Genomic DNA, 27,824 nt, shown 5'->3' with positions numbered 1-27,824 from the left:
ATAGTGTCTCATTCACTAATAATTGACCAATGTTCTTAAGCATGTGAACAGATGAGGTTCTCTCACTGGAAATTTACATCACAAAATAATGTGCATAAATGTGATCTTTATGCTGATCGTTAATGAGGATCATTTTAATGAGGATTATTTTAACTGTGTGTGTGTGTGGGCATGTTTTTGTGACATATATGAGGACACAAATGTGTATAATGCCATGGGTATGACACAGGTATTACAGGAGAGGGTGAAATATGAGGACATTACCCATGGCCCCACTTTACAAAAGGCTTATAAATCACACAGGAGGAGTTTTTATGAGAAAGTAAAAATGCAGAATGTTTGCCTTCCGCCTATGGAATGTCCCCATGTGTCACAAAAACAAACGTGTGTGTGTGTGTGTGTGTGTGTGTGTGTGTGTGTGTGTGTGTGTGTGTGTGTGTGTGTGTGTGTGTGTGTGCATGTGTAACAGAGGCCAGCTAGTAGTAGTTGCTGTGCGAGTAAACCTCACTCCTCTGACCTCAAGAGATGCTCTAGCGACTGACACTAGAGGTTGCAGCCTTTAGCCTCCTTGTTAGAGCGTCCGACTCTCATGCCGGCGGATCCGGGTTCGAGTCCCGGTCCGAGCAGTAGGGGTTACACGTGCATGCGTGTGTGTGCATGTGTGCGTGTGTGAACTTGTATTCTTTTACTCATTAAGGTTGCATTAAATGTATCAAAGTTAAAGACAAAATTTATAGATTTCTCTTTCAAAGAATCCAGAAGAAAAAAAATCACGTTTTCCTCAAAAGTATTAAGCAGCAGTAACCGTTTTCACGAATACATTTTTGATAATAATAATAAGTATTGTTTCTTTAGCAGCAAATCAGCATATTAGAAATGGCTGCTGAAAATTCAACTTTGCTATGACAGGAATAAATTACACAATATTATTTTATATGATCACTGTTTTTACTGTGTTTTTTATTCAAATAAAAGTAAGCATAAGAAAAATATTTCAAAAACATTTGTAAAAATCTTGGTTGACCACAATATATATATATATAATTTGTTGAATAATAAATAATCCATCAACACCCCTAAAGCGTCCCAGTACTAGAGCTCGTCCTGGTCCACATTTCTCTTGGTCTCCCGTTTGATTTATATCCTGTTTAATGTTGATGAGTGCATTATTTTTAAAATGCATCTGCTTGAGTGTACGATCGCTCATTTCTGCTTCTTATTTGCCTGTGTTTTTATCTGGAGATACTGAATTCTCACAGCATTTGTGAGTTTATATCACAGAATTATTACTGCATTTCTCATAATTGGGTTTATATCTCAGAATTCTGACTTTATTTATTTATACTGCACTCCTTCAGCACGTGTAATAGCGCCCCCTAGGGTATAACAGTGATAACACGGATAGCTGTAACAACTTATTACAGCTTATCTTCAGAACACAATAGAGCTTTAGATTAAACATAGGAATATTTAACTTTGTGTCTCAAATGACAAATCTCCAGGAATGGTATTTGTTTCCAGCCCTGCATTATATCACTGAAATGAATTAATTAGTCTATGTCTCGAGCCTAGGATATTAACGAATTTGTCATATCATTTGATGTAGTCTAATAGAACAAACAGATGCTGGCCTTTGCGTGAAGACTGCTGGCTTGCTTAATAACTTTAGGAATTGTTTGCCTGTACATCAGAACACGGCTACACTCCCCATTGCAACTTAAAGCCTGACATTTTGTTCAAAGCTAATAAAAATATGACAGGCAAACAATCTCAAGCTGACAAATCTCGCTAGTGCTGTAACAAGTGACAAGCTTATCTTCTTTTTTTTAAAAGCATGTTTTGGGAACAGCTTATTATTAATAGGATATAGAAAACAGCCTGGTTTATTTCAGCTGTTATGTAAAGCGTGACAAGAGGGGTTGATAAAACATGATGGATCTGGATCATGATATGTTCTGGTTCACAGCTCTGCCTAATGGCCTGCTGGAGATCATCAGGTTCAGTCCATTGCATAAGAGAAAACTCATTTTCTCCTCTTAGTCTGTCAGTGCAGTATTGCGACTTTATTTCTCACAATTGAGTTTGTCTCAGAATATTGACTTTATAACTCTCAATTGTGAGAAAAAGTCAGAATTGTGAATTAATAACAAAATTGCAAGTTTATATCACAGAATTCTGACTTTATATCACAAAATTGTGAGTTTATATCTCATAATTGTGACTTTTTTTCTCACAATTGCGAGTTTATATAAATTCTGACTTTATTTCTTGCAATTGAGTTTATATCTCATAATTCTGACTTTATTTCTTGCAATTGAATTTATATCTCATAATTCTGACTTTATTTCTTGCAATTGAGTTTATATCTCATAATTCTGACTTTATTTCTTGCAATTGAGTTTATATCTCATAATTCTGACTTTATTTCTCACAATTGCGAGTTTATATAAATTCTGACTTTATTTCTTGCAATTGAGTTTATATCTCATAATTCTGACTTTATTTCTTGCAATTGAGTTTATATCTCATAATTCTGACTTTATTTCTCACAATTGTGAGTTTATATCTCAGAATTCTGACTTTATTTCTTGCAATTGCGAGAAAAATAAGTCAGAATTCTAAGATAAAAAGATTTTTTATTTAGTGGCGGAAATGGTCTTCCATAGTGCAGGGCATGTCACGACATGGTAAAGCCGAGATAGGGGAAGGTGCGATGGGGAATTGGAGGATTTTGCCTCTGCCCCGCTGTCAGGATGGAGATCGGCTTCTCTGGAAGGATCTGAGGACCTATAGTTTCCTAAAACAGAGTCAACAGTGCCTAATGGGACGGTCAGCTCTCCACAGCTGTAGAAGTGATGTGGCTATTGTACAACACAAAAGCACTAGGGACGTGATGGGAAGATGTGCGATTACAGACCACTGACCTCATCTAAGAGGACATATGCCACCGTGCAAATAGGAGAGTGAGATTTTTCCTGTCTGAAAAAAGAAAGGCCATCTGTGAAAGTCACAGCATGGATGGAGGATTACAGAGAGACACATTTCTCATTACTCACTTGCTATTGAGAATGAGCTCTGCACACATTTGACTGTCTAATTTCCCCCTCGATGTCGGCTAATTAAGGAAATTGTGATCTTCTCCAGCCAGATAATCACAACAAATTAGTTCCAAGCTGCTGAGGTGCTCTAATTTTAAATTGCTGTTGAATATCGTTTGCACAAGGAAAGAAAGGTGAAGATGAGACTGCTGCCAATTGCCTTGGCTGAGCTTATCTTGGACTGTCTGTCCGTAACCTGCTCATGATTCTCTGTTCCTCACAGCGATGGACATGCCTATGGAGCTCAAGGCATTGAATGTCACGCCTCAGGGGGCTTTGCTGCGCTGGAATCCACCAGTTTCCAGTGTCGATAACTACGTGCTCACTCTCACCCGTAACCAAGGTAAGTGGAGGCCTGATAAAGGGGAACGCATCTCTGTAAAACGCTCATCTGCATCAGTCACATCCCTACACACTGTAAAAAAGAGCAAAAAATCAGGTCTCCAATTGAAAATGTTCCAGTTACTGATCATTAGTTCTACACTGCAAAAAAATGCTTTTCTTACTTAGTATTTTTGTCTTGTTTCTAGTCAAAATATCTAAACATTCTTACATTAAGAAACATTTACTAGACAAGTTAATATTATTGTCTTGTTTTGGGGAAAAATAACTCCAAATGAAGAGAGTTTTTGCTTAAAATAAGATAAATAATCTGCCAATGGGGTGAGAAAAATAATCTTGTTTTCTGTTTGAATTAAGATTATTTTTCTTACCTCATTGGAAGATTATTTTGCGTACAAATCATAGACCGTAAAAAAATATGGACGACTCGACATCATCCGTTTCCGCTTGGCAGATTTGAAGCTTTCAGGCGGCCTTGCACGGCGCGGACATCTTGGGACCGAGTCTGCGCAGTAGCGATTTCGGGACCGGAGTTGCGCAGTAGAGCGCAGGAAGTAGAGCAGGAAGTACAGCCGCGAGATCAAAAGCCCGCCCACACTCTCGCAGATGCAGAACATTTAATTATGTTGGTGTGAAATAAACAGTTATGGAAATGTAGAAATTAAAGCTAAAGCTCTAATCTGCTCCCAAAAATTTCGAAAAAATCCGTTAGTGCCTCAGTGACAACTTCACTCAGAGAAGCCGTCAGTCTCAGCCAGGGGCGTAGCACCAAATTTTGGGCCCTGGGTACAAACCATCTTGCTGGGCCCCCGTACCATGTATGTGTATGTATAGAAAACGGACTTCCCTGCCTTGGGCCCTGGTTACTCAGTACCCTTTATCCCCCCAGTCCCACGCCCCTGGTCTCAGCTGTCAATCATGACGTCACACACCCCGTTTTTATAGCATCAAATAACTGACTAAAACTAAACTTATTTTTAAAACGAACACCTGAAATGAAATCATCGTGATGATAACTGCCTTCAGTGACATAAACTAACTTTGGGGAAAAAATTTTGAAGCGTAATTTTATTATTTAGTTTGCCTCGCGCCCATTAGAAAACACAGAGGGGCGGCTATACTGGGACCGGTCACCGGGGGGCGATCGAGGCTCGAAAGCTTCAGTAAATGAGAGGGAGACTGCAGGCTTGGTACAAATCTCTTAATTTTAATTTTTTTTTACCAAAACAAGACAATTGCTTTTTCTTGTCTAGTAAATACTTCTTGTTTTAGTCATTTTTGAAATAAGACAAAAATTCTAAGTAAGAAAAGCACAACAACAAAAAAATTGCAGAGTAAATGTTTCAATTAGCCAAATTGAATTCCTGTGAATTGATGCAATTTAATTCACAAAAAAATCTATTTGGCTAACTGAAAAATGTAGATGTGATCAGTCACTAGAAAATAGAGAATAAAAAAAAGGAAATATGCAAATGAGTCTTACTCAATAGCAATAATAAAATGCAATTAGCCATATAACAATTGGTTTGTTAGGATGGTGAAATAAATTGGCTTATCAATATTTAAAAGAAAAAGCTTCTTTTGTCTTTTGTCATCAAAGATCAAACTCTTCCATATGTGACCCTGGAGCACAAACCCAGTCATAAGGGTCAATGTTGAGATGTGTAGATGATCTGAAAGCTGAATTAATAATCTCTCCATTGATGTATGGTTTGTTAGGATAGGACAATATTTGAACATCTGGAATCTGAGGGTGCAAAAACATCTAAATATTGAGAAAATCTCCTTTAAAGTTGTCCAAATGAAGTCCTTAGCAATGCATATTACTACTAATAATACATTTATGATATGAACATGTACTAAATATCTTCATGGAGCGTGATCTTAATATCCTGATGATTTTTGGCATGAAAGAAAAATGGATAATTGTGACCCTTATAATGTAGTGTTGGCTATGGCCACAGATATACCCGTGAGACGCACGACTGGTGTTGTGGTTCAGAGTCAAATATTTTGCAGTGAATGCATTTGTAACTAATTGGCCAAATTAGGTAAAGCCCATTATGGACAGGTTTCACCTGCGTCGAGGGATAAAAATGGTTTGTGCCGACCACAGTTTATTTGTACAGTCTGTTCTAAAAGCATGAACCCAAAAAGTACAATTAGAAACCAAAATTGTCATCAGTAAGGTTAATAATGTAGAATATTGGTGGACCAATGCAGTTCATGGTCATATTAATACATTCAAGTATTGTAATTTGGAGTATTATTGTATGATAAAACTTTTCTTGCTGCACTATAAAAAATGCTGGGTTAAAAACAACCAAAGTTGGGTTCAAAATGGACTTTAACCCAGTGAATGGGTTGTTTTTAACTCAGTGAAAGGTTTTTTTTAACCCAGCGGTTGAGTTAAATATGCTTAAAACAACCCAATCGCTGGGTTTGTCCAATTTCAGCCCAACTTGGGTTGTTTTTATCCCAGCATTTTTTTAGAGTGTGCATATGTGTAATGTTGGCTATGCCAAATTAGTTCATATTTGAATTTAAATTATAATGCGTGATATTTTTCTAATCGTTTGAATTTTAATTTAAGATACATAAGTATTGTAATTTGGAGTATTATTGTATGATAAAACTTTTCTTGCTGCACTATAAAAAATGCTGGGTTAAAAACAACCAAAGTTGGGTTCAAAATGGACTTTAACCCAGTGAATGGGTTGTTTTTAACTCAGTGAAAGGTTTTTTTTAACCCAGCGGTTGAGTTAAATATGCTTAAAACAACCCAATCGCTGGGTTTGTCCAATTTCAGCCCAACTTGGGTTGTTTTTATCCCAGCATTTTTTTAGAGTGTGCATATGTGTAATGTTGGCTATGCCAAATTAGTTCATATTTGAATTTAAATTATAATGCGTGATATTTTTCTAATCGTTTGAATTTTAATTTAAGATACATAAGTCTCAAAGAATATTTGCAAACAAAACCGTGGCAGTTCTTCGCTTACATCTGCACTAATGGATCTTGTCTTTGCAGTTATGGCGGACACGTTCTTAGTGGAGGGGAGTAAGCAGGAGCATCAGCTGAGTCAGCTCATTCCCAGCACCAGCTACTCCGTGGCTCTTTATGCCACCAAAGGCCCTCTCACCAGTGGCACGGTCATCGCCAACTTTGTCACACGTAAGTTTTCCATATCATGCCCCGTGTTCTTATAGACTAGAGGAGGTCGAAACCTCAAAAATGACTTGTTGAATTTACTTAAAAAATATGTGGTAAGTGGTTGCACACAACTATATTGAGCAATTTTTACAAATAACAGTTCAGTTATATGAACAAAAAAATCAAGTAAAGCTGGCGTTGAGTAAATACAAACCATTTGAATTTGTCACTGTTACATAATATTTATATGTGCCGTTTACTTAATTATGTTGTGTTACATTTATAAAAGTTTACTATGTAAGGTGAACACTGTTATCAATTTAATTTGCCTTTAAAATTATTCCAGACATTTACTCTCCTAGCGCAGTCTCTTGCAAAGCATGCTGGGAACTACAGATCCACTGCCGTTAGTTATGGCAGCACTAATATTTCACGTAGTTTTAACGCAAATTAATTAAGTAAACTTCAGTTTTAAATATATTAGGCTGATTGAACACATTTTGACACAATTTAATTTAATTAGGTAAAGTAAACATCATTTAAATGTGTCTTATCTATGAAGGGCCTGATCATTTTTTGTTTGAGTGTAGTTCTACACCTAATGGCCTTTCACTCAGGAAACTAGAGCTTAAGTAAAGAAGAAAGTCCAATAAAAGAGAAGGATTATCTTCTTTAATTGCTTGATTGACCATGTGACTACACTAAACCTGATGCCTGAGTTACATTTAAACAAAACTATTTGGCCAATCTCACAACTCTGGCTTTTTTCATGCAATTGTGAGTTGATATCATAATTCTGATTAGGGGAAAAGAACATAATATTGAGTTTATATCTTGCTTTAGGGCCATGCCCACACTCAAAAAAATGTATTGTTGAATTTACTCAAAAAAGCATCAAGTGCTCCCAACTATATTTTGTAATTTTTACAACAAAGTCAACTAAAGCTGACAAAATTTAATTGAGTAAATACAAACCATTTGAATTTGTCACCGTTGCATAATAGTTATATGTGCAGTTTACTTAATAATGTTATGTTCAATTTATAAAATGTTATTATATATGGGGAACACATTTCTCGTTTTAATTTACCTTGTTAAATTAACTACTTGTTCTACAAGTGTAAGTGGAAAACTATTAAATAACAACAAGCATTTTATAGAAACAAAATGCAAAAATGTCTTAATTGAGGGCAGGATTGCATCCAATAAATGTGTGTGTATGAGTGACCACAGCCTACACACAAGCACCACAAAATTACAGAAATTACTTGCAAAGCATGCTGGGAACTACAGATCCACTGCCCAGTTTGCTAGTTTAACTCAGCAATGTTAAGTTGACCAGACAAACACTTATTAACTAAAGCTGACAATACTCATTTTTAGTAGACGTGGTAAATGTAAGTTCATGTAGTTACATAATGCAATGTAACCAAAGATTATTTGAGTGCAAATTACAACAGCCAAAGTTAGTGTGTGTGTGCGTGTGCGTGTGCGTGTATATATATATATATATATATATATATATATATATATATATATATATATATATATTACGGTCTATAGTCAAATGTAAAGTGCAGTTCCAGTCTCCACCAATGGCAATACATCCTTCACTAGAACACTTTTTAAGATTTTCCTTAGGAATATAAAAAAATATTATATTAGGTGTTCCTGTCCTACTGTCAGTGCATAAATATTTATCAGAAAACAAGCATTCCTTGGCAACCCGTTCTCACTCCCAAGGCGTCAAAATCCGAAGCATGGTCAAGTGCCGTCCACGTCCCAATGAAGACACTAAAGACGCGCTGGGTGCTCCATTCATTTCAATGAGAAACCTTTGGCATCATACACAAACACATTTAATTCTTTGCGTTTGTAAAAGCAGACATGATTTTATTCATATTTAAAGGCTACTTTTATATGAACTCATTCATATCGCATTCAAATGCTTCAAAAGACTCCTGATCATGACGCGATCGGTCACAAGACACACGAGAGCCAATGACATTTCACTATGAAATCTGACGTAACGGGCGGCAATATTTGAAATTTGATGTGTTCATGATCTTCGGTGGATGGAGATGCTGATCGCTTTTGGGGATTTTCTTCATGCAAATCAATCGTTTGGCCTCGGAAAACATGGATTATTTAACTTTTTGAATAACTCGTGGATGCAGTCGTATGTTATATCCTGTGTTTTATATCATGTTCACACACATGGGTAGTTTTCGGGATGGGATGGGGTTGGATTACATGTTAAAACGTGTCTAAATAGCGTAAATAAAATAAATGTAAATGAAATTATGCTTGCTGATTGAATTGAGAATCACACTCCAACATGGCATAATGGCAAAATTATAAACCAATAAATAATTTCAATAAATAAATCCAAAAATAAATTTCACAGTTGCGATAATATTCCCATACTCAGTGCGTTTGTGTATGACACCAAAGGTTTTTTATCGAAATGAATGGAGCACCCTGCGCATCGAAAAATGACGCCAAGGGGCATAATATCTACCCTTATGGTTGAAGAGAGAAAGATGCATGAGTATTTTCCCTTCTTTTCCACCACAAATCCCACTCAGTTTCATTCATCAGATCATTATTGAGTTTCTTGGAGAAACACAATATCAAGCTTTTTCTGTTCAATTGCTTCATAGACTATAGCTCGATTTACACTACCTCCCAACATTAATATTTAAAGAGCCTATCCTCAAAACCTCCATACGCAAAATTAAGACGGGAAACCAAGAATGAAGCATTATAGAAAAGCAAAGGAAAAACACTGTGATGCATGATTATTACTTTCTTCTATTTGTTGCTTTACCGTTTCTTAAAGAAGCCTTTTTCAGACGAAAACACTTCTTCTCACCAAGTTCACCAAAATATATTTTTTTAAATGTGCAGACTGGGAAGGGTGACTAGTTTAGTATCCGTTAAGTTGCCGAAACCATTGAATGAACAGATGAACTGCAGCAGTAATAAATGACAGGACCAGTCATAGTATTTTTTACTTCAGTGCATGTTTCTCAATCCTGCTGCTGCTTTAATAACCTGATGTGCAATGCCTTCAGGTCATGGAGCACTGTACTAATGAGCTGATGAGTTGAATCAGACATCCAAACCGTGCTGAGATGAGCCAGATCCAGAAACACTGTTAAAGTTGCTGGTTTCATTTCAGTATTATCTACAGCTTGTTCAACCTAGTCTCAGAGAATTCTGTGAAATGAACACGGACCCTTAACTCACAAATCTGTGGTAGTTTCACGGAATCGCTGGAAATTCCTGGATGGGTCGACGGAAGTGATGCCAATGTATGTCAATGACAGGCAGCATCCGTGATCCACACACGGATTCACAACACATTTGATTCTTTGCGTTTGTAAAAGTAGACATGATTTTATGAACATGTATAGGCTACTTTTATATTTTGGAGCTAATAACCCCACTTCCACCCTAAACCTACCCACTTATTAACAATATTAAACACACAACAGGCAAATAGTCACAGTTATTTATTGCAAAAACGGACCAGAAACAGTATTAACTCATGTTGCATTCCAAGTCTTCTGAAGTCATACGATGTCTTCATGTGAAGAACAGAGTTGATCTTGATGTTTTAATCGCTGAAATGATGATCGCGCTCCACACACGCACTCACTCGTTCATATTTCTCATGATTCAAATGATATGAATGTCTTCAGCATGAGGCGATCGGTCAAGAGACAAACGACAGCCAATGCTGTCAAATCTGACATTTCTACCGGCGGCAATATTGAAATATGTTAATATTCGCCGGATGGACTCGACGTTACTGATCGCTTTTGAGGATTTTCTTCACAGAAGTCAATCGTTTGGCCTCAGAATACTTGGAATATTTGTAGTTTCTGAGTAAACTGTGCCTGCAGTATCTGTGTATCTGCCTGTTATATCCTGTTTTTATAATACACAAATGGGTAGGTTTAGGGAAGGGATTGAGTTACGTGTTCAAAACGTGTCTGAATAAAAAGAAAAAGAAATGTAAATAAATTATGCTGACTGAATCAAACTGAGGAATATAAGGTGTTGAACAAGGAATCTGTGTGTGGATCACAGATGCTGCCTGTCATTGACTTACATTGGCATCACTTTTGTGAACCCATCACAGAATTTTCGGCGATTCCGTGTGTAACGCAGTTAGTAGCTGGGAAGGAAGGAGGCGGGAACCGGCGAACGTTCAAACAAACTTTAATTCAACATAAATAAACAAAACTAAAGTAAAACCGCGGGCAGCCCCTCACGGACGACTGCCCACAAACACACGCAAAACAAAACATTACATAAAATCCAGGCCTGGTCCTCTCTCGTCTTCCGCTGTCCTTGCTCCTCCTTTTATGCTCCCGTCACATGGCCGCGAGACGAGACCGGTGTGCCACGCAGCTGGCACTCGTGAACATTAATCACTGGCCCGCTCTCGCGGTCCCTCGCCCCGCTGCCTGTCACACCACACCGTGAAACTACCACAGGTTTTTGAGTTAAGGGTCCGTGTTGATTTCACGGAAATCTGTGAGATCAGGTTGGTTGTTATTAACCGTCCAGATACTCTAATTTGATTGGACAACCAGCATCCCAAAAGTGCAGATTTTTAACCTATGTTTACAACAGCCTGATCGCATGAAAACGTGTCTCTATACGCTGCAAAAAAATGCTCTTATTTAGCATTTTTTTCTTGTTTCCAGTCCAAATATAATACAATTCATAGTTTTGGGCATAACAGCCTCAGATTTTAAATAAAGCATGACCACACTTGTGGCTTCACTTTAGTTTATAAGTCGTTATACTACATTCACATGATATTTTTATATATTTAAATATTTAAAAAAAAAATTTTTTTTAATGTTTTAGCCTATACATCTCTATATTAATTAATAAAAAAGTAATTCTGAGTACTCAGCTGTAAACTTTCAAGTGTTGGCTTTCTAAATATACTGTATATTGGTTATGGGTATATTCAGAATAACTTGAGTAGCTGTCTTTTTGCTATGAGTATGTCGAAATGCTCCATTTGCCAAATGAAGGGGTGACAGGCAAGGGGTTAATGTAAGAATGTTTTGATATTTTGACTAGAAACAAGAGAAAAATACTAAGAAAGAAAAGCAATTTTTGTTGTGAAAGGAGGACATATATCACAAACGCAGACTCTTTTAAGACCCAGAACATTGTAAAGATGTGTTCTTCTCATCTCAGTCAGCAGAAGGAGAAGAGGTTCAGTCAGAACACTGCATCATGAGCCGTAAATCTCCCGCTCGCGCTTTATTAACATCACAACTGACATAACATCCAAGTCAGAGATGGAAATTATTATTTTTGACGCCACCACAAAGAAATAACCGCTTTATTAATAAAGTCATGTAAACGTGGTTTACTTGTGTTGTCAGTTTACTGGATGCATGTAAACGGGGAAATTGGTTATTTTAATAAGTTGATATTTGTGAGTTTATGCATGTAAACGTGCTCATTAAAATTCCAATAAACCGATTTTCTAGGTACATTTGACACAATTAAATGACCTCAGCTGAATGTAGACTCCTGACTCTCGCTCGGCTCACATTATATTGAACACACACGTTCAGTTTTTATTGTAGTGTCTGTTCTTTAACTGAACTGATTTTATGTAAATGAACGCAGTGTGAAAGTGATCCGGTGGCTTTGGGAGTGGCCTCGTTGGGCAGCGAAACAATGCATTCTGGGAGTTGTAGTCTTTCATCCCCATGAGACAAAAAAATACATTTTCTGTCTTTTCTCAGTCTAGAAGGCACCAAATTCAAACATAGCTTCATATTTCTACTACATTAATGACCCAGTTTAAATACAAAGCTTAATGCTAAAGTAACCCTATATGCACTTCTCTAATTATACTATTATTCAGAGATGTGAAGCAGAAACAAGGCTGTTGTTTTGGGGTTATTTTTGAAGTTTGTGTAACAAAAATACTGAAGTCAGCAAAGCTCCAGTTCCCATGTGAGAACAGAGATCAGCTTCACTACCTATCTTTCCTCGCTGTGAGGTTATTCGCGGAGAGAGGCGAACTGTCTTTCCCACACAGGAGACTGAGCTAGAACAAGCATTGGTTTCATTTCAAGCTGCTTTATTATGCGGTGAAGGCTCATCTATTAAAGGGGTTGGGCAGGGCCGCTTTCAGATGCATCAGACCTCAACTTTAATCAAGCGGCCCTCCCAGAATACTTCATTAGTTTGGATTGTTTAGAGGAAATTAATTTGCACATAAAAGTGTCACAGGCCATTGGCTTTGCAACCCCAGTGCCAGCTCAGTGACGTGCAGAATCTTGACACATAATCGCTTGATGAGGTTTGTTGTGTTCATTTGCCTCCAAACTTTTTTTTTGTTGTTGCTTCGGCTACTTAATGACAATTTAATTTGGAAACAGTTCTGCTCTAATAACAGTGGATTTAGATCCTGCCATGCTCTGATAAAAATGTAACAATGTTTCATTGCCTGCAATGCCTGAGAAAACTTGAGCTGAAATTACCATCCTGCGGTATTTAAGAACCTGCGCCCTGAGGGAGGTGAAGCGTCAGAGATGCATCATTCTGGCATTTATGAGGAGGCTTATGGAAGCTTAAGGGGATAATTAAGATGACAACAACTAACTAATTCTGTGCCCATTTCAGGATTAGTGATGTCTGTCATTTTGATTCAGATTACAGTTCTAAATTCATTGTTAAAGAGATTAAGGTGAGGACAGGAATATGAATGTTTCTCAGATATACACACTAGCATATCTCTCTGTTCCTCCACGCTTGCATTTCAATCTTGATTGGTGCACTTTGTTAGCTCAGTCGATTTAAAGCAATGGGAAATCAAGAGCAGAATGTTTAGCCGAGTCTGATATCCGGGTTCACAGACCAGGTTTAAGATCAATTAAATGCAGAAATTCTGTGCATAAATGCATAAAAAAGCATAAATTAAGGTTAAAATGCACGCTTGAGCTGTTTTAACTGAAAGCAACTTGCACGAACAAATCTTAAAATATGTCAGTGCCGTTGTTTTGTCTGAGGATGCACACCAGTAATGTTTTTTCTAAGGCATGTTTCTAAAAGCTAATTAAACGTCATGATTAAAATAAGGCCTAATACTGCACTCGAAAAAAACGATGGGTTAAAAACAACTCAAGCTGGGTTGAAAATGAACAAACCCAGCGATTTTTTAAATGTTTGCCCAATGTGCTGGGTAGTTTCATTTAACCCAACTATTGTTTAAAAATTACTTTATGGCTGGGTCAAAAAAAAAATAATTAAAAATCAACACATGAAACATTAATAAATGTTCATTTCCAACATACTTTGGGTTCATTTTAAGCAAGCCATACAGTCATTTTTAAACAATAGTTGAGTTAAATGAAACTACCCAGTAGGTTGGACAAACATTTAACCCAACTGCTGGGCTAAAACAACCCATTCACTGGGTTAAAACAACTGTAGGAGGTTAATTATAAGTAACTAACCCTAAACCAAACCGTAACTCTAATATTGAGTACATATAAGTAAATAATATTACTCAGTACTTATTTGTTTATCCATCCATCCATCCATCATCCATCCTTCCATCCATCCATCCATCCATCCATCCATCCATCCATCTATCTATCATTCATCCTTCCACCCATCCATCTCTCATACATCTATCCATCCATCCATCCATCTATCATCTGTCATCCATCCATCCATCTATCCATCCATCTATCTATCATTCATCCTTCCACCCATCCATCTATCATACATCTATCCATCCATCCATATATCATTCATCCTTCCATCCATCCATCTATCATCTGTCATCCATCTATCATCTATCATCTATCCATCCATCCATCTATCATCCATCCATCCATCCATCCATCCATCCATCTATCATTCATCCTTCCATCCATCCATCTATCATCTGTCATCCATCCATCCATCTATCATCCATCCATCCATCCACCCATCCATCTATCATCCATCCATCCATCCATCCATCCATCTATCATCCATCCATCCATCCATCCATCCATCCATCCATCTCTAAACTAAACCCTAACCGTAGCTCTATATTAAGTATATGTAGTTAATTATTACTCAATACGTATTTAAATAAGTACAATGTAATTTTATCACCTTAAAATAAAGTGTAACCAAATGTTGTCTAGTCTGGAAGTGCAAAAAAGTAATTTTAATATCTATGACATTTCATACCTTCAGTTGTAGAGAATGAAAGGTAGGATGGAAGAAGGAGAGCTGTACTTTGTTACGCACCGGGAGAAAAACAATAATACATCCATTTTTCTGCACATAGACAGCAGATGGCTTTTGAAGACACCAAAAGAAGCGTGTGTGTGTGTGTGTGTGTGTGTGTGTGTGTGTGTGTGTGTGTGTGTGTGCGTGTGCGTGTGTGTGTGTGTGTGTTCTGCTGGAGGGAGAGTGGCATGTTGACTGATAAGAGATCACATTGAGAGACAGGATGCCGGTGAACACACACTAATTGTCTTCCCTCTGAAGTGGATCTGTCAGTGTGCCTGAAACACATACTACACACACAACCATGTGATTTATTTTGTCCTGAGGCAAGCTAGCAGTTTACACGCCTGCTGACACAGCTCCAAACATACACACGGATACACACACAAAGCATCTGAGAGTGAAAAATCAGCTGAATGTCAGGTTGTGTAGTAGTCTAGTGTCGCTTGTCAGTTGTGTCTAAGATACCAGAAAACTATCCACTGTCATCCCTTCATCTCAGTAGCATTTGCTTTGACCTCTGTGAAATCTTCCATCTTTGCTCATGATTTCTGGAGCCAGGTTGTTTTGAGCCAATCACCACTGCCATGAATGTCATGTGACTAAATACCACAGAGCTGCAGAAAATATATCTGTGGCCATAGCCAACAAAACATTATAAGAGTCACAATTATCCCTTTTTCTTTTATGCCAGAAATCATCAGGATATTAAGATCATGCTCCATGAAGATATTTAGCACATGTTCATATCATAAATGTATTATTAGTAGTAATATGCACTGCTAAGGACTTCATTTGGCCAACTTTTAAGGAGATTTTCTCAATATTTAGATGTTTTTGCACCCTCAGATTCCAGATGTTCAAATATTGTCCTATCCTAACAAACCATACATCAATGGAGAGATTATTAATTCAGCTTTCAGATCATCTACACATCTCAACATTGACCCTTATGACTGGGTTTGTGAGTCACATATACAGCCCTCTAAAACAAATTGAGGACTTGCACATGTAATATTGCTTGCTAAATTATTATTATTATTATTTATTTCAGAATAAATTCATATTTATGAATGTGGTTATGGGAAGGTAAGGAACTAATCCTTCGGCAAGGACACATTAAACTGATCAAAAGTTATTGGATATATTTTTCAAATATAACTGTATATCCATCAAATAATCCTGTAAAAAAAAAACCTGTATAATGGTTTCCACTGAAATATTAAGGAGGAACTGTTTTCAACATTGATAATAATCATAACTGTTTGTTGAGCATCAAATCATCAGATGCGGAAAATGGTGGAAAACACATGGAAAACGGATGCATATTTTATTATATACATAGAAAAATACACTGTAAAAAAATGTTGGTTTTTGTTGGTTTAACTTAAAAAAGTAAGTATCCTGGTTGCCTTAAAATTCTGAGTTTATTGAAATTAAAATTTGAGTTGATTCAATGAAGGAAATTTGTTTAATAAATAGAAACTCAAAATATTATTGTATCTGAACCACAAAAAAATATTGATAAAGAAAGAAAGAAAGAAAAAAAATGATTTGGCTCCGTCATCAGAAATAAAACACACACAATTACCCAATATGCCTTCAAAATCTTTAAATAATATTTTAATAAAGGTTGTCGAATCTCAAAAAATGTTCATTGTATTAACAAAAAAAATTAATTTCAATGAACTCAAAATTTTAAGGCAACCAGGTAACTTTTCTTCTAAATATATTTTTACAGTGTAGAAGCAGTTTAATAAACTAAACATAAAAAGCATACATTTGTGTCATCCAATCATAAACAAGTATTATCTGACCAAGAAAACTCAACATTTACTGTGTCCTGTAGACTTCTATACTATGAAAGTCTAATGTAGTGTATGCTCCTTGTCAAATGTGGTCGTGAGAGTTAATTCTAAGCTGATTTATTCAGAGAGTGTCTGATCTTTGTTTAACAGCCATGGATGCGCCTCAGAACCTGACGGCGAGTGAGATTAACCACCGAAGCGCCCTCATATCCTGGCAGCCGCCCATCGCGGACATCGATAACTACATGCTGACCTACAAAGCAGCGGACGGAAGTCGAAAGGCAAGCTAATGTGCATTTCACCAAGAGGGACAAATAGAGATATAAAGAAATGCAATTGGTTACACATATACACGAAAAAGGACATTAGCATCTGAGCGTTTTATTGGTGGTTTTGATATTTTGCTTTCTGTGTTCGTTACATTTTATACACTGTCAGAAAAAAAAGGTACATTTCTGTCACTGGGGTGCCCTAAGCTACAAAACCAAAAAGGTACTAATATGTACCTTTAAGGTACTACTATGCACTCTTAAAGTACTGATATGTTCCTTTTAAGGTACTAATATGTACCATTTAGGGGTGAGTAATGTACAAAGATGTACCTTTTCACTTTTGTACCTTAGGGTACCGCCCCAGTGACGAACTGTACCTTTTTTCTGAGAGTATTTAAAATGCACTGCAAAAAAATGCTTTTCTTACTTAGTATTTTTGTCTTGTTTCTAGTCTAAATATCTAACAATTCTTACATTAAGAAACATTTACTAGATAAGTAAATATTATTGTCTTGTTTTGGGAAAAATAACTCAAAATGAAGAGAGTTTTTGCTTAAAATAAGATAAATAATCTGCCAATGGGGTGAGAGAAATAATCGTATTTCTGATTGAAATCTTGTTTCTTGTTTCCGTCCCAAACAGAAATAAGATTATTTCTCTCACCCCATTGGCAGATCATTTTGCCTGTTTTAAGCAAAAACTCACTTCATTTAGATTTTATTTTTCAACAAAACAAGAACAGATATCTCATGTCATTTCACTGATCTAGTAAATGCATTTTAAGAATATTTAGATATTTGGACTGAAATCAAGACAAAAGGACTGAGGAAGAAGAGCATTTTTTGCAGTGTGTGCAGCCTTATCTTATAAAAACTTTACGGTCTAGCATTTATTCACTCCACAGAGATTAATAATCAAAGGGAGACGTTTTAAATATGCCTATCTGAAAAGCTGTCTTTGATGTTGCACTTCATATTAATTAAATCATTTAACAATTTAAATTAAAGACTTCCCTGAAACAATTTCTCTGAAATTATACAGTAGCTACAGGATCTGTTTCAAATAATTGCATTACTTTTAATGCATGATCGCTGTCCTATAATGTCATCTTTAGTTAAACAGCCTGACTGTTGATGAAAAAATAAGGTTATGGATTATTAGCTTTAGATTAATGTTGTTATACACATGCACATAATCAGTGAAAGAGATCACTCTGACCTAGTAGTTAACTGTTAGTGTTTATATCTGTCCAGTGGGTGTCAGTGGTGCATAGATCATATAAACCCACAGACATAAAAGTGTTATCTTTCCATTGGAGACTGGTTTGCATCTAATGCTGAGATTTTTGATAATAAAAGACAATATGGGAATAATAATACAGTGTGCTTTACATATACACTGCAAAAAATGCTCTTCTCATTTAGTATTTTTTCTTATTTGCAGTCCAAATATCTAAATATTCTTAAATCAAGATGCATTTACTAGATCAGTAAAATGACAATTTTCAAAAAAAAATATCAAAATGAAGTGAGTTTTTGCTTAAAACAGGCAAAATGATCTGCCAATGGGGTGAGGAGAAAAATCATCTTATTTCTGATTGGGACGGAAACAAGAAACAAGATTTCAATCAGAAATAAGATTATTTCTCTCACCCCATTGGCCGATCATTTTGCCTGCTTTAAGCAAAAACTCACTTCATTTTGAACAAAACAAGAACAAATATCTCATGTTGTTTTCCTTATATAGTAAATGCTTCTTGATTTTAGAATTGTTAGATATTTAGACTGGAAACACGAGCACTTTTGCAGTGTACTATGTGTTGCTTCCGCCTGTATTTCAGATTCGGTCATGATGAGAAGGAGAAAATGAACCCAAACAGCAGCTTCCCTAACACAATTACCTGCTCAATATCCTCTGCATACTGAGACACCTTGATGCAACTTCATTAAAACACTGCTGTGCTGCATAATTCAGATTGCACATTAATAAAACGCTTAGACTTTTCCTTCAAAAGGATGAATATGGAATAATATGTTGTGTCAAAGGCGTGTGGCACATCCATCCAGATCCCCGCTAAATCCTCGGAGTAAAGGCTCTGGAAATGTGTGGCACATTAGTTCGATAAAAGTGAATTTTTCTGAAACAAAAGAGGGGAAGTGAACTGTCATGAGCTACAGACCGAAATAGAAATGGCGTTTCTCCCGAACAGCAGCAGGGCCTGATAAGACTCTTCCTCCCCATCATGAGCTTTAGAGCTGCCAATCATATCTAAGAAAAACACTGGGAGGAAAAGCATTGTATAAAAAGCAACTTCAGATCACAATAATCTGCCAGGCAGATCGTAAAGTTTTATTTTTTTATTTACTTATTTAATCAGGGACACTACACATTAATAATACATAAACTATGTAAAAATGCACCAGATTTAGTCAACACTGGTTAATTTTCATCTCGGCAGGTTGATGTTTAGAACAAAACAAGACAAAATAAATAAAATACTATACTAATGTGTCTATAAATTATCTCAATTTTGATTTAAAAAATAACCATTTTAAGCTTTTTTGAGAAACCACAATGATCTCTTATACGTTTTCATTCTTTCAACGCTGTTGGAAGTCTATTTCACTCATGTGTTCCTCTGAAAGCAAAAGATAACGGACCAAAAGTCGTTCTTCTCAATGGCACAGGTTATCTGACCAATATAATCCTCAAAAATGGGTGGAACATACCGATTCATTTTTTTAAAACAAGCACCAAGTCAGCAAATTTTATCAAATGTTCCCATTTTAAAATGGAAAACGTAGTTAAAATACTACAGTGGTGAAAACTGTGGCTTTTTATCTAGAACGTTATCAACTGGTTGAAGAAAAGACTTGTGTGTCCAGGTAGCCATACAGTCACACACACACACACACACACACACAATAAAAGTGTAATAAGTGTTCGCCTGTTGGTCTTATTCAAAAGTCTTGCAGCTGCATTCTGTACCACTTTGCAATTTGTCCATGGAGGATTTGTTTAAACAAGTGTACAATACATTACAAAAGTCGAGACGAGAAGAAATAAAAGCGTGAATAAGCATCTCCATCTCTTTTTTCGAAACCACAGATCTAATCTTAGCGATGTTCCTGAGATGGAAAAAACAGGAAGGGACCACAGATTTAACATGACTGCTAAAACACATCGATTTATCAAAAATGACATCCAAATTTCGCACAACATTACAGGGGGATGATTTAGCCCCAATTGCCTGTCTGGTGCAAAAATCAGCACCTCAGTTTTGTCTGGATTTAGTTGCTGGAAAGTTCATCCAATTTTTAATGGAGGCTAAACAATTGTGCAACAAGGACAGTTTGTCCAACCTATCAGAGCTAAAAGATAAATGTAGTTGAATATCATCAGCATAACAATGGTAAGATATTTCTCCAAAGCTACCAATAATCTGCCCAAGAGGAAGCATGTACAGGCTGAACAGCAGCGGGCCGAGCACAACCCGATCACACATAAATGCGTATAAATAGTACGAGTGTGCAATGTCGTGGAATGTATACGCCAAAACTCATTTTGGTGTGCATATGATACGCTGTTTTTCGCGTGCATATGATACACAATATGCCGTATATATGACACGCGCTTGGGTAGGTTTAGGGTAGTGGGGTGGGGGGCTCGTATGTATAATACGCCATAAAATGTGAATCATATGCACGCAAAAAACAGCGTATCATATGCACGCCAAAATGAGTTTTGGGGTATACATTCCACGACATTGCACACTCGTACTATTTATACGCATTTTTCGTGAGCTCCGGCTGGGCACACCACAGGACAAAGGAGCAGAGTCTGACATTTATGTTCCGGACACAGAAAAACTCCTGTCTGAAAGATAGGAGGTAACGATTAAACGATATATCACGTTATGAAAATGTGGCGATATGTATCATTGATGGAAACGATATGATTCGCGATATATAGTTGTTTTATCCAAGGCTCAACTTGTTGTAGTATTTATAAGATATAATTCACCCAAACACACATTAACGAATGTAGGCTACCACCACACATGTAAGTTCTGTCATATGTAGCTACTCACCATCATGTCGTTTTTCGTTTAACTTCCAAACACAAATGAAGATATTCTTTATGAAACCTGGGGGATTTCTATTCCTCCATTTTTAAAGTCCAGTCCTCTTAAACTTGCCAAAAAGGCATCGTAAAAATATATTATCGAGTGGTCTAATCCAAATCTTCTGAAGTCTTCAAGTCTTCTGAAGAGACACCATATATATAATCGGGATGCATATCGTATCATGAGTTCAGTATCGAGATACATTTCGAATCGTGACTCGAGTGTATCGTTACACCCCTAAAAACCAATCCAGAGCTGATCCAGTAATGCCAACGGTTGTTTTCAGTCTATCTGTTGTTTTTGGATCTGAGTAATATCTTTATAGCTGCTGTTATTTGTATCTCTAAGCATGTTTTCCACAAAACCGTGCAGATGTTTGTTTAGTTTCGGTCTGTGGTGTTGAACAGAGGATCCTAGAGTGTGTTTGATTGTGTTTTAGGAGCTGATTTTAGATGCTGAAGACACATGGATGCGTCTCGAGGGGCTGGCGGAGACCACCGAATACACTGTGAGACTGCAAGCCGCCCGAGGATTAGAAACCAGCGCCATTGTTTCTACATCTTTCACAACAGGTGCAAATCTTCCACATCGCTTGTAAACTTCACATCGGGTTTACTCACCTTATTAGGTACAAAGTGCACACCATCAACACTGTAAAAAAATGCTTTACTTAGTATTTTTGTCTTGTTTCTAGTCAAGACATAAAAAGATTCTTACATTAAGAAAAATGTGCAGTAACCCTTTAGTATAGTGAACACACATTCACTATTAACTACGACTTCTGCCTCATAAACTCCTAATTTACTGCTTATTAATAGTTAGTAAGGTAGTTTTTGTAGCGTTTAAGTTTAGGTATTGGGTCGGATTAAGGGATGTAGAATAAGCTCATGCAGAATAAGGCATTAATATGAGCTTTATAAGTGCTAATAAACAGACAATATCATAGTAATATGCATGATCATAAGCAACTAATTAATAGTTAATAACTGATCCCTAAAATAAAGTGTTACCATATTTACTAGACAAGTAAAAATTATTGTCTTGTTTTTGGAAAAATTTACTTTAAATGAAGAATAAAATAAATAATCTGCCAATGGGGTGAGAAAAATAATCTTGTTTTCTGTTTGAATTAAGATTATTTTTCTCACCCCATTGGCAGATTATTGATCTTATTTTAAGCAAAAACTCTCTTCATTTAGATTTTATTTTCAACAAAACAAGAAAAAACATCTCAAGTCGTTTTACTGATCTAGTAAATGCATCTTAAGAATATTTAGATATTTGGCCTGAAAACAAAAAAAAAATACTAAATAAGAAGAGCATTTTTTTTATTATATTTTTTGCAGTGCGTTCAGCGCATCTGTCTGCATCTTGCTTCACCCTCATTTATTGCCTTGTGTTTCTGTGACTTTACAATCACCTCATTTCCAAAGATAGCATTTCATAACGTCTCAGACAGAAATCAACAGATTTACGCTTCATTGTTATGGCTGCGAGTCAAATCAACGCTCATTAACCCGCCAGTGACCCTTCGCTTTCGTTTGCTCTGTTGTTTTGGATGTTTCTCAACCCTTTTCCTCCTCAGGAAGCCGATTGTTTCCCACGCCGCAGAACTGTGCACAACACCTCCTGAATGGAGAAACCCTGAGCGGAGTCTACACCATCTACATCAACCGAGACCTCAGCCAAGGTGTGCAGGTTTACTGCGACATGACCACCGATGGAGGCGGCTGGATAGTGAGTGACAGATCTGAAGACATCTGAACACTATCTGTAGTGGCTGTACATTTGGCACAATGTATGATTTACACAAAATCCCATAATGCCATATAATAGCAGAGGCGGACAGAGTACACAGCTTCAGTTTATTATGTAAGGTGAACACTGTAACCAATTTAATTTGCCTTTGAAAAAATGTAAATAATAAGCATATTTTTAAAAAATAAAATGCAAAATTAACTCATTGGACAAACTAAAAATATTTAAATGAGAGCAGGAATTCCATCCAATGAATTTGTATATAAGTGCCCACAGCCTAAACACACACACACACACACTCTTCTGCATAATGCTAACCACAAAATGACAGAATCTCCTCAATGTCCAACATAACTGCGCATTAAACACTGACATAAACTAATAACATCTTTCCCTTTACTGAAAACACATTAAATATCACTTTAATCCAGACATTTACTCTCCTAGCGCAGTCCCTTGCAAAGCATGCTGGGAACTACAGATACACTGCCGTTGGTTATGGCAGCACTAATATTTCATGTAGTTTTAATACAAATGGATTAAGGTAAACTTCAGTTTTAAATATATTAGGCTGATTGAACACATTTCGACACTACTTAATTTAATTAGGTAAAGTAAACATCATTTAAATGTGTCTTATCTATGAAGGGCCTGAATTATGTTTTTGATTGTGTTTCAGGTGTTCCAGAGACGTCAGAACGGTTTGACTGATTTCTCCAGGAAGTGGAGTGACTACAAGATCGGCTTTGGCAACCTGGAGGATGAATTCTGGCTCGGTGAGAAAACGTGAAATACTCCTAATTTATAGACAGAGCAGTCTGGGGAATAAAAGCTGCGCCGTGATAACCCATTAAAAATACGGCCGTTTAAGCCCATTAGCCTCTTCAGGCAGATCTAAATTTGGTCAACACTTTTGTTCAGAGTTTTATTTAAGCATCAGTCCATTTGAATGTAACTCAGTGATAAGTGCTCTTGGTTGTATTATTTAAATATCGGATAGCATGGACATGCGTGCGTGCGTGCGTGACAAGACCCACCCACTTTTTTTAAGACCAATGATATTGGACCCACTCACTTTTATTCAGCACATGTCTGTTTGCCTACTAATAACCGAGAAACACTTTTTTTTAAACACGTTAAACGCTTTATTTCCCCTTTTCCAATATTTTCTCCTTTTTTATTGAAAATCTATGCCTTTCCGATCTGATGATGGGAAAAGAGAGTAGAGCGAGTGTGGCAAATGTGGATTTGAACCTCCAATCGATTTACGTCAAAACTTGAATGCTATACACTCTAAAAAACGCTGGGCTGTTTTAACCCAATGTTGGGTCAAATATGGACTAACGCCTGTTTATGTTTTTCCGTACCCATGTTAACGGATTACAGCGGCGATCGTTTCCGTACGGAGTCTAGTTTTTGCTGTGCTGCGCTGCTGCATTAAAGCGACAGAACATTGTTCGCATTAAAATAAACATCTAGAAATTTCACCACAGATGCATATCATTTAAAATATACTCTTGTTTCAAAGTCAACATGGCTTTTTTCTTAAGCAAAGCAACAAAACGACACCTTACCTTGCATTTAGGTTAAAAAAAGTGCGGTAACACTTTAGTATAGTGAACACATTCACTATTATCTGCGACTTTCACCTCAATAAACTCCTAATTTACTGCTTATTAATAGTTAGTAAGGTAGTTTTTGTAGCGTTTGAGTTTAGGTATTGGGTCGGATTAAGGGATGTAGAATAAGCTCATGCAGAATAAGGCATTAATATGAGCTTTATAAGTGCTAATAAACAGACAATATCATAGTAATATGCATGATCATAAGCAACTAGTATAACTTTCCCATTCGCGTGCATTATACGGAGCAGATGAGAGCCAGTGTTGTGTCTGTTATTGCTGACTCTCAGCTTTCAGATTCTATTTAAATGATCTGGTAATTATTTTCATCAAAATCCAATTTGATCGAAAACAATGGAGCCCATTTTCCTTTTCATCCCTGATGCATAAATCTTATTAGAAAGCTATAATTATATTCATTAAAAATCAAGGGGAAAATAGCATTTGTGCACAGCACGGATTTCAGAGCATTGTCTCAATTACAGATAAAAGTAAACCTTACAAATGATGCCTCTTCAGACATTTAGGCCTGGATAATATGTACACTGTAAAAATAATTTAAAAATAAGTCACCTGCTTGCCTTAAAATTTTGAGTTTATTGAAATAAAAAAAATGAGTTACTACAATGAACATTTTTTAGAATTGACCACCTTTACTCAAATATTATTAAAATATTTTTTAAGCATATTGTGTAATTGTGTGTTTTATTTGTGATGACGGAACCAAATTGTGCTATTTTCATGATTTATCACATTGTTTATGTGGTTCAGATACAATAATATTTTGAGTTTCTATTTATTAAACTAATTTCCTTCATTGTATCAACTCAAATTTTTAATTTCAATAAACTCAAAATTTTAAGGCAACCAGGTTACTTTTTTAAGTTAAACCAACATTACTTTTTTTTACAGTGTAGAAAGATAGATTTTTTTAGCATTATTTGAAAGATTTCAGCTCATGAGCAAGAAGTAAATACTGCAGCTTCCTTCACATACTATACACACACAGACACAATGAAATCACTTTGTGGCTGTTATGTTGGAGTAGACCTTGTCATCATGGTGCGATAATCACAAGTACGCCGTATTACCAAGGTCATAATTAGCAGGGCTAGGCGGTATATTCGGTGACCAGTAGATATTTTGCTATACCGCAGTATAACCACTGCATGATTTAAAGAAACCAAACTTAAAATAGTCTATTCTGAGCACTGCGTCATAGTTTAGCACTTATGTATGGATATATATATATATATATATATAGACACTCTGTAACTGTAAGGTATCACAACATTGTGTATGTATCTGTTATTTTAAAACAGCTATTTATATAATACTGCTTTTATCTAATGTGAAGCTGTTTTTGTAATGAGGAAAGACTTGCCATTCATTTGCAAAAAGTATTTTATTTTAGTCTGTTTTTAAAAAAGGCACCATATGTACGATTTTTTTATTAAAATATCGCAAATCCACTAGAACAGTGTTATATATTCTGTTGGCTGGTGTACATTATGCCGAATGTTCCCAAGAATGTTTAAATCACGAGAAATTAGTGATTTTAAAGTCTCGAGGATATAAAAAATTGGACTTAAGCATTCATCAAATGAATTACGTTGTTTCTGACTAAATAGGTTATAAATTTTGATATAAGATGTTACACTTTTCCTGTATCGAGCTCCAAGATCGACCGTGATCTTTTGTCCCTCACAGGCACTGATACCGCTCGCTCTCCTTGCTTGACCACACACTCACTAACGTCACTCACTTTACGCCGCATCCTCGTGCATTATTCGCGGGCTAAATGTTGACATTTGGAAAATGCAGACACTATTATTGACTAATGCATATATGATAATAAACAGAGGAAGCTGGGGTTGGGCGATGTCTGCCTATTTGGCATCAGACGTCGACGATGTCTACGTACAGTGAAGCGAATGTACAGCGACGGGACTTAACTGCCAGACACAAACTGTGCTTTCTCAATGGCTGACGCTGAGCCAAAGACGAACACGCTCAGCGCTTAATCCCGCTTACGTTTACTTTAGATTTCAGATATTTAAATACATATAATTTATGGCAAAACAATACATTTATAGTTTGTAAAATACACAATGGTGTCTATGGAAGTAGCAATAAACAATCCTTTCAAATATATTTGCCTACACACTACAGGGCAACAGTTTGGACGTTACTATCTGTAATGTTTTTGAAAGAAGTTTCTTCTGGTCAGTGGGCTATTTTGGCCCAAACTGGTGATTAAAGGACAACTCCGGTGAGAAATGACCCTAGGGGTGATTAACAGATGGTTAGCGAGTAGATCGTTCTCTGGGATGCGTTTTCATGAAAAGCGAATGTAAAAAGTTTTATCTCTAAAAACAGATTAGCTTATAGCGCTTGTCTATGGGGCACAGGGTAAGTGAAATTAAACCACTAGTTAATACCACTAACAAGGCTCAAAATATCCTCATACTAACACGGCAGCATGATGAGGGTCCCTACATGCAAACCCAAGCATTGAGAACTCCGTAAGTGTACAAACAGTTTAATAAGAAGATACTTTATAAACACAGTACATTACGCGTTTACAGACGACAGCCATCTTGGAGAACAGTCTCGACGAGTCGAGCCACGAACGCTGTGCTAAGTGATGAACCGTGACTGAATCTCATATGGCCGTTGTTTCCGGAAGAAAACACTGAACGCAGCAGAGAAAATAAGTAAATAAAAATAAAAATGTCCATGTTATTAGATTTCACAAACTTAATTCCTATCGACCAGCTCACTTAGCACAGCGTTCGTGGCTCGACTCGTCGAGACTGTTTTCCAAGATGGCTACCGTCTGTAAACGCGTAATGTACTGTCTTCATAAAGTATCTTCTTATTAAACCGTTTGTACTCTTACGAAATTCTCAATGCTTCGGTCTGCATGTAGGGACCCTCATTATGCTGCCGTGTTAGTGTGAGGCTATTTTGAGCCTTGTTAGTGGCATTAACTAGCGGTTTAATTTCCCTTACCCTGTGCCCCATAGACGAGCGCTATAAGCTAATCTGTGTTTAGAGATAAAACTCTTTACATTCGATCTTCATGAAAACGCATCTCAGAGAACGATCTACTCGCTAACCATCTGTTAATTACCCCTAGGGACATTTCTCACCGGAGTTGTCCTTTAAAAAGTGATATCATATTTTAGATATCATGTTATTTGATGCCTGGCTGATTTTAATCAAGTAAAACACAGTCTCTTGCTCAGATTGGGTCAGTAAAAAAATGCATGCATGCTGCTATTTAACGAGGTTCCCCTAATTTCATTTCAACCCGAATGGCCTTAAAGATGCTCTTTGACCATGTCTAGAGATTCAGATGC

At 36.6% G+C, this 27,824-nt stretch overlaps 1 protein-coding gene across 2 annotated transcripts in view; it reads left to right on the top strand.

Moving 5' to 3' along the window:
• The window catches only part of tnr (tenascin R (restrictin, janusin)), a 252,698-nt gene that overhangs the window by 215,607 nt on the left and 9,267 nt on the right, over positions 1-27,824 (top strand). For both annotated transcript variants that reach the window (XM_067453468.1, XM_067453467.1), the window contains 6 exons: positions 3,322-3,441; positions 6,471-6,614; positions 16,832-16,962; positions 21,519-21,651; positions 22,665-22,816; positions 23,517-23,613. In XM_067453468.1, coding sequence (XP_067309569.1) covers positions 3,322-3,441; positions 6,471-6,614; positions 16,832-16,962; positions 21,519-21,651; positions 22,665-22,816; positions 23,517-23,613 — 777 coding nt within the window. The remainder of the gene's footprint in view (positions 1-3,321; positions 3,442-6,470; positions 6,615-16,831; positions 16,963-21,518; positions 21,652-22,664; positions 22,817-23,516; positions 23,614-27,824) is intronic.

This window comes from Pseudorasbora parva, chromosome 9, assembly GCF_024679245.1.
Source record: "Pseudorasbora parva isolate DD20220531a chromosome 9, ASM2467924v1, whole genome shotgun sequence".
NCBI classification, from domain to species: Eukaryota; Metazoa; Chordata; class Actinopteri; order Cypriniformes; family Gobionidae; genus Pseudorasbora; species Pseudorasbora parva.
The sequence above is the reverse complement of the archived record's forward strand: the minus strand, read 5'-3'. Positions and strand labels throughout refer to the sequence as shown.